General features: G+C 41.6%; 2 protein-coding genes across 2 annotated transcripts in view; one reads left to right on the top strand and one right to left on the bottom strand.

The window, feature by feature from the left end:
* Nucleotides 1–42: 42 nt before the first annotated feature.
* ABITRAM (actin binding transcription modulator) lies at nucleotides 43–3,934 on the top strand. The gene is made up of 6 exons (XM_053959231.1): nucleotides 43–148; nucleotides 224–275; nucleotides 2,545–2,674; nucleotides 3,370–3,446; nucleotides 3,517–3,586; nucleotides 3,655–3,934. Exons 1-6 carry the CDS (start codon nucleotides 85–87, stop codon nucleotides 3,781–3,783), a joined length of 522 nt encoding a protein of 173 aa, XP_053815206.1. The 5' UTR covers nucleotides 43–84; the 3' UTR covers nucleotides 3,784–3,934.
* A 447-nt stretch (nucleotides 3,935–4,381) lies between these two features.
* Nucleotides 4,382–7,773, bottom strand: part of CTNNAL1 (catenin alpha like 1) — a 57,312-nt gene continuing 53,920 nt past the window's right edge. The window contains exons 15-19 of the mRNA XM_053958979.1: nucleotides 7,641–7,689; nucleotides 6,790–6,846; nucleotides 6,552–6,671; nucleotides 5,305–5,388; nucleotides 4,382–5,201 (exon numbers count right to left, since the gene is read on the bottom strand). Of these exons, the coding sequence (XP_053814954.1) occupies nucleotides 5,040–5,201; nucleotides 5,305–5,388; nucleotides 6,552–6,671; nucleotides 6,790–6,846; nucleotides 7,641–7,689 (472 nt within the window). The 3' untranslated portion in view covers nucleotides 4,382–5,039. The remainder of the gene's footprint in view (nucleotides 5,202–5,304; nucleotides 5,389–6,551; nucleotides 6,672–6,789; nucleotides 6,847–7,640; nucleotides 7,690–7,773) is intronic.

Here is a 7,773-nt window from a genome sequence, read left to right as displayed (position 1 = left end):
CCGGGGCGGGGAGAGGGCCGGGCTAGGGCCGCCCTTCCGCCGTCATCGCGCCGCGCCGGCGGGGCGGGCCGCGCCGGGCCGGGCATGGCTGAGGGGGCGGCGGGGCCGGGCGGCGCCGAGCGGTACTTCACACGCTGGTACAAGCCAGGTACCGCCGGGGGCCGGGCCGGGCCGGGCCGGGGTGGCGGCGGGGCCCTGACTCCTCTTTGTGCCCTTCTTGCAGACGTGAAGGGGCGGCCGTGCGAGGACTTCTGCGTGCTGCAGCACTCCAACAGGCGAGTGGCCGGCGGGAGTCGGGGTCCGCCCCTGCCCGCCGGGCGCCGGCGCTCGGGAGGCCTCGGGCTGCGTTCGGCCAGGGCGCTGCCGCAGCGCCGGCCCTCGCCCTGCGCCCGGAGAGAGCGGCGGTGGCTGCAGCAGCCGGGACATGGAGAGCCTTGGCCTGGGACACAGCACCGGACAAATCGGCCTCCCCATCCTTTAATTACTGCTCCAGTGAGAAATAGGGAGCCTTGGCCTCTTTCCCCCTGACGGCCCCCCACACCCCCTCGTACTGCTCGGCGGTGTCCGTGGTGCTGCCCTCGCTCTCTTGCACCCTCTCCTGCTGAAAGGGCCCCAAACACCGTCCCTAGGGCTGTTCATGGAAAGACTGGATGTGGTGCTCAGTGCCATGCTCTAGTTGACACAGTGGTGTTCGGTCATAGGCTGGACTCAGTCTGTCTCAGAGGTCTTTTCTAACCTAATTGATTCTGTGATCATCAGTAGCAGAAATGTTCCAAAAGGCCTTTCTGTAATGACATTTTGAAGGAGTCTGTTTAACTTGATTTAGAAATGCTTCAGTTTGAACAAACATTCAGCTTTTTCTAGATAAAACTTAATTGCTTTTTCTTGTACATTTGTGCACTAATGGATGGTGAAGGCAAGATAGGAAAAGTGTCTTGCTTCTGCTTGGATGTAGCTGGATATCCAGTTCTTTGGAGTAAATCCACCTGTATCTGATGTGGAGTCTTTTTCCATACCTTACCTCTCTCTGCTGCAGAGAGCAGCAACTACTCCATTGGGAGCATTTCTGGGGTGTTCAGTCCCAGAGGGAAGAACAGAACCTAACTACTGTCCACACAAAAACTGTCAGGGCCAGTGGCTCATGGGTTGAGGGAAGGTGAGGCAGCATTTGTGTACCTGGTGAGTAGTTATGGCCTGCTCTAGGAATTCAGAGTAAAAGGAAGGGTATGCTTGGCACAAGGCAGAACCATCACCTTGCTGCAGCCTTTGGAGTTGGAGTTTCTCTGTGACTGTTTCTTGGAGTTCTTCCCTCATTTCTTTCAAAAGGGAAATCAGTGTACCTTCAAATAACAGGTGTGACAGTAACAGCAAGGAAGGACACCCTTCCATTTGTACTGAATACTAAATATAAGATTACTAATCTCAGGTGTCTGGTATAAACAGCAGTTTAAATTCCACTGATTTGTTCAATTGTCTGTGAAGACTGTTCTGCTATTTTGAATTCTGAAATATCAGGACCCTTGGGTTCCACAGCAGCATAGCCTGATGTTCTGTAAAGTATTTTACCATTGCTATGTATGGGGCTATGGCTCAGTTTGCTGTTTCTAGGCAGTGTGAAGTTGTCTCTTGATTTTTTGTTTTACAAGGTCTCAGCTCCATCAGGTGATAGCTCAAAGATAATTTGTTATCTTCCCCCTAGAAGGAGGCTGGGGTGAAGGGAGGTAGCTTTGCTGCTAAGACATGCTGGTTGCATTCACCAGGATCCAGCTCCCTCTTGTGGGAGCTGTGCAGCCAGAACTCCCCAGGAGTGTGGGGAGATGGATACAGCATCCACAGGGAGAGATCTGGTTCTGTGCCCTGGTTTTCTCTGCAGTCACTCTTCTGTTGATTCTGGTGCTTCCTGTAGGTTTTATACTCTCAAACAGAAGAGCTTCCACTCTCTCCATTTACTGGCAAATTCATGCTTGTGCATTAGACATGGTTCTAGGCCAGGCGGGCCTAGTCTCTTTAGCTGGGCTTGTCTCAAACTGTCCAGTGTCATGGTAAGAAATAACCCTCCTTTAGAAAAAAATGAAGTGCAAGCAACAAGTTAACTAAGGCCCAGGTCACCGAAAGATTCCTCAGCTGTTCACCACAAAGGGCCTTTCGCTGTTGAGAAACACTGCTGTGTATTACATTTTGTGACAAAAGTATACTGTGCTTTACTTGTCTTATCCCAAGTACCTACTTCAGCTACTGGCTGAAATGAACCAACCATGCTCTCATGGGGTACAACAGATAGAACAGCACTGGCTTATTTAAAAGCAGTGGTTTTGTTTCAGTAAGAAGTGTAGGGCTTTTGACAGTCCAGTCTGGTATCTCAAAATGAAGCATTTTCCACGGGAGTAGCTTTAGGACAGAATGCCATTTTTGTTCACTTTGGTACGGCAGGTGTCAAATAAGATAGGCAGAGAACGTTGTGGGACTTTGGGACTTGCTCAGAGCACAAAGCTGTGGCTTACAACTACAGTGGAATAATTGTATACTTTTTTTTTTTTTTTTCAGAATCTGTGTCATCACCCTGGCAGAAGCCCACCCTCTTCTTCAAAGTGGGAAAACAATTAAAAACATTAATTACCAAATCAGTGCAAACTGTAGCAGACTTCAGAATAAGGTCTCTGGAAAGTCAAAAAGGGTATGGCTTTTTGATTTCCTTAGTTTTGATTTTAATCTCTCACACTGCCTGAGATCTTTCTGTCCTTTCTTGGACAGAAACCCAGCAGGTTACTTTTGTATTTCATTTAAAACTAGCCCCTCGGCACTTGAAGAATTTAGACTTCCTCAAGAGGTGCCTATCTGCCTGTCCCAGCCAGGGTCTTGCAGTGCTCCTACAGCACTGGTGGTTTCCAATGTTGTTCAGACACACTTGAGCTTCTAGTAATTTTTTTTGGTAGTGTACAGAGGGATATAAACATCCCTGAAATAATAAAAACTTATTTCCAAGAAGATGTAAAGGATTTGGAGACTAGATAGTAGATGGGCCAGTTCAGTGTGGTGGGTTTTTGGAGATGCAGTTTAAGTAAGCAGACACCAAAATCAAAGATGCTGTTCCTCTCCTCTCTCCCCTGACTTCAATCTCATAAAAATACAAGTTTGCTAGTCTGCAAGAAACTTAATTATGACTAAATCTGTAAGCTTGTAACAAGCTTTTTTTTGATTTGTGCACATAAGTAAGTGGGTGACTTCCCTTCTGTAGGGAAGCACACACTGGAACTGAGAATGACCTGTAACTATCACACATCCTTCCTTTTAGATATTGCTGATGGTAATACTTCTACAAGCCCTGTGTAATTAAAACTACAGACATGTTTGTTTATTTTCCAAATGCAGGGAGCTCAGTTTTTAACAGAACTTGCCCCTCTGTGCAGGATATCTTCATCAGATGGAGAGGAATACACCATTTACAGGTAAGGTTTTTCCCATTTTTTCTTACCTTGCCATACCACACACATCTACAGAATCTGAACACTTTTGCAGTTGCATACGAGGGCGGCTGATTGAAGTAAATGAGAACATCCTCAGCAATCCTGCTCTTCTGCAAGAAAAGGTACGACACTTTCTTGTTCTTTATTTTTCAGCTTTTATTCCACTGCTAACTTCATTCTTGCTTTTTAGCCATCAACTGAGGGGTACATTGCAGTGGTTCTACCCAAATTTGAAGAAAGCAAGAGTATAACTCAGGGACTTCTGACGCAGAAGGAGTACGAGGAAGTTTTGATGAAACGCCGCAGTTCTGCTTCATGAAATCAAATCTATACTTCCCATCTATGTTTGATACTAAATAAGTGAAGTTTATTGTACACTGTGAGTTTTATAGTATGGAAAAGGTCCAGTGCCAGTTTTTAAAAGTGGAACTAAACCCCTTGATTTGTAAAAGAATAAACCAGTTCAAATAGTTTGTGTATTAAAATTTCTGTAAAAACTTGACGTAAAGTTTTTCTTTTTCTCTGAATTCCACCTTAATTCAGGTTTTTAAATAAGCTCAGAATGACATGGTGGAGATTATTTATATTCCACAATCAGCTTTGCTTCTGCTTAATGCAAGCATAGTACATATAGAAAAAATCATAGCATTTAGCTATCATGTCATTTAGCTAAACTAATACAATATGGAGTTTGACACAGATGAATGGAAAATAAAAATGCAACAAATGTCTGTGTACAAAGAGCAGATAAACTTGAAAATATATATTTCACACCAAGTTGTATTTTCATGGTATCCTGAAGTCAAATAATGCCCTTTGTACAGAATTTTGTAATAATCAGTATCTATTTTCTTCAATTTTAAATGGCATAATGTCCAGTCTGCATAATACTTCAGTGGTTCTACAGGCAACACGAATTCTGCTCAGTAAGTTTTAATAGAAAGCAACAACTGCCATCTACAAATAGGGTAAAAGAAAAAGGGTTTTAGTCAAGACTATTAATCACTTAGAAATATACTTTTTGTGGAGATAAATCCTGTCAAGATTAAAATTCAGGGGTGCATCTATTGAAAGAGGGGGTTTTTTTTTCCTAGGACTACTTCATTGCAGGTATAACTTGTAACTAAGGTAACATTTCAGTGCTTCAGTACACAGCCTTTCAGACTATATTCCTGATTCTGCTTTATCAATTACATAGACTGAAATAGGCCAGAGATGAGTTTACAGACTTCAACAGTAGTGTAACATATAGCGTATGCAGCACAGGGGTTTTTACATAAAATGTCTACTAGCAGCATCTTTGGGTTGACACATCCATTAAAACATTCAGAAGCATTAATTACAAATTCGGTATCAATAGTGAGCATAGGAAAGGCATTCACACTAGAAAAATACAGAGCATTTAGACTAGCTTGTATTTTAATGGCTAAGTAATGGGACATCTATTAGATGTGACAAAGATCAACAGTTTTATATCAAATAAACCTGGCTTGACTTTCCACAAATGAAAGCAGTATTGAAACTTCAGCAAGTGTTATTTTCAAATGGGAATTCCTGCATTTCTCAGTGCTATGATTACTTGCTCTCTAAAAATGTCATGTTTGTTACATGATTTTCCAAAGACTTGATGCCAAATGTCTCCACTCTTCTTTCTGGAGTACGTGCATTTGTACCAGTTCGTATTCTGTTTTCTTTCCATGGTGGAGCAGGCTTAAGACAACCATTTCCTGCTTTATTCTGTGCATGTATAGAAGAAAGATTTCTTAAAAACAACCAACCAACCAACCCAAGCAAACAAACCCCAAAACTTTTAAATAGTGCAGATTAAGCTAGTACTCACCTTTCTCAGTAATTTGCAGCAAAGTGGAAGAAGTTGACACAAGAGAGTCATCACATTCCTTGTTTTCAGAATGCATGCATCAACCTAAACAAGACAAGTAATAGTAGAGTAATACCTCTTACTCAATACTTGTGTTAGCCAGTTGTTTTTGGCATGAGATGATCTGTTTTGAGCTGGGTTACGTAATACATTTCCTGTTAAAATATCTCCTAATCAAATGGGTTTGCCTACATTTTTTTAAACTTCTCTGTATAGTACATGCAAAACAAGAGCATCCCTTCTGTTAAGCACAACTTGAGCAGACACATCCCAAGAGAATGAACTACTACTAATATTATATTAAAAAGTAACAGAAGTCTCTTGGAAAGGAGCTCTTATGATCTAAGCATGGATCATCACAATTCTTCATGGTTTTCATTTTGTTTTATGTCTTGACAGCATGATTTAGAGAGCTGTGCATTATCTAAGCCTTAGTTCAATGTTACACTAAAAGTTAGCTTACATCTTAACACTCAGCATAGGTCACAAGTCTGAACCCCTCAGACATTAATTTGAGAACCTGTTACTTCTATGTACTGATACATCACTATATACACAGACTGGAGTTCCCATTTAATTTAGAGGGTGTAAAACAAACCATACAGTGGTAACCCCAAGGTTTGGTTCTGAGTGGCTTGCATGCTTTAGCCAGTTTCACACCTTGCTCTAAAACTGAAACACCTTTTCCACAGCCAATTGGAAACAAACATCCAGCTGCATGGAAATGGTCTTGCTCACACTGATTACTGCTGGCTCAGGGATACTGATCTCCTCTGATGTTTGCAGATCTACTTCTTGTGTTAACAGTGATGAAACTTTCATGGCAGCTGTCTATGTAGTTAGTTATAGCAAATATGAATATCAGAAAATAGTATCTGCAGTCCAGGGTAGATGCTACCTACTGAGAAGCAATGTGTTTCAGTAGTGGAGTTGGGGGTTTGGAATTTGTTACATATATGTTAAGCATCAGTAACAGTAATTATTACAGTGGTGGAAATACATATTACCTTCATTAAAATTTTGATCCCTGAAGTCCATACTGAGGTACATTTAATTACAGTTCCTGTTTATCTGAATGGAATTCTAGTGGATTATAGTACTACTACAGCCTGGTTCAATATTTTAACTGGAGCATAGATTAGTAAATTACTTTATTTCAAAACAAGTTAGGTGTTACTTTGAGAAATAGATATAATTTTTTACTTTACCTTTGTAAATGTAGCACTTTTACCCTGAGCAGAAGCTTTAGCTGTTGCTTGGAGCTGCTTGCACAGAGAGATGAGTTTTTCAGCCTCCAAAAGAAGCAAAGGCTTGTCATCATCATGTACCTGGTATGTAATCCAGGAAGACAAAAAACTCTGTGTTAAAGACTCCAAAATCAAGTTAAGGGAGAAGACAGCACAAGCAACTTCTAAGCAGTATCACTGATGTCATAAGATACATCACCTGATCAGAAAGAGCATGAAGAGCTGAAGCAAGCTTTGTGCCCTCTGTGGCAAAAATCTGAAAGTAGGAGAAAGCATGTAACAAAATGAATCACAACAGAAAGGCTTTTACCTCCTGGTTTAATCATGTGCTTTTAAGTAAAAAGGTAGCAGGAAATACTTGTAATAATGGTATATGTCTATAATTCACAAGTCAGCAGTTACAGCAGTGACTTCTGAAATAACAAGCTACACTAAAAACTGCCATCCTCACAAATAAGCAGAGTTTAAAGGTTTTCCCTTTACATATAACGAAACTCCCAACCTCCAATTATTTCTTGTACTGTGACAACTCACAAATGTTTTGTGATGACACCTGCCCTGTTTGTTTATTGTCCTTTCAAAGATAACCAGCCTCCTGTTACACACAGGTATGCATCCTGGAAATAGCATCCCACATCACTTAATTTGGGCCCTTCTGTTTGCATTGTGCAAATTTTTACATCTTCTTTCTTTCCCATGAAAATCCTGCTGCTCAGACTAGGATTTAGTATCTGTTAACACTACCAGGGACTGAGCTCAGTGACACAACAAATACTACAGATGTGTTGAAGTCCACTGTATTTGCCATAATGCCAGTTTGTTATCCCTCCTCCTAGCTGGAATCTATCAGTGTAATGATCCTGTCTGAAGCTACTACTGGAACACTGGGAAGTTCACTTTCAGAATATGTATCAGGGTTAGGCTGCTCAAAATCTACAGCTGCTAGTCAATTCATGGTACACTGTACTTATGTATAAGGAATCAGACACTGAACTTCCTGTTTGGCTTCACTCAGAGTGTCTATGTCCTATTTTGTTAAAAATACATTACCTCTGCCTGATGAAATAAATCTTGAGTAGTTTTCAGAAGTCCTTCTCCTCTGTGGGAAATAACAGAAGCAGAAGATACGCCATTTATAGACTGCAGATTATTTTGCTTGCTATTTAACATAAATTATAGTCTC

This window comes from Vidua chalybeata, chromosome 1 (assembly GCF_026979565.1).
Source record: "Vidua chalybeata isolate OUT-0048 chromosome 1, bVidCha1 merged haplotype, whole genome shotgun sequence".
Lineage (NCBI taxonomy): Eukaryota > Metazoa > Chordata > Aves > Passeriformes > Viduidae > Vidua > Vidua chalybeata.
This window is presented reverse-complemented; position numbering and strand designations above follow the sequence as displayed.

What these genes read in the sequence shown, in the direction of transcription:
- ABITRAM (XM_053959231.1), top strand. Translation starts at nt 85, where the DNA reads ATGGCTGAGGGGGCGGCGGGGCCGGGCGGCGCCGAGCGGTACTTCACA. An exon ending in TCTCTGGAAAGTCAAAAAGG is followed by an intron (nt 2,675 to 3,369) that starts GTATGGCTTTTT and finishes TTCCAAATGCAG; the next exon opens with GGAGCTCAGTTTTTAACAGA. An exon ending in CTGCTCTTCTGCAAGAAAAG is followed by an intron (nt 3,587 to 3,654) that starts GTACGACACTTT and finishes CTTGCTTTTTAG; the next exon opens with CCATCAACTGAGGGGTACAT.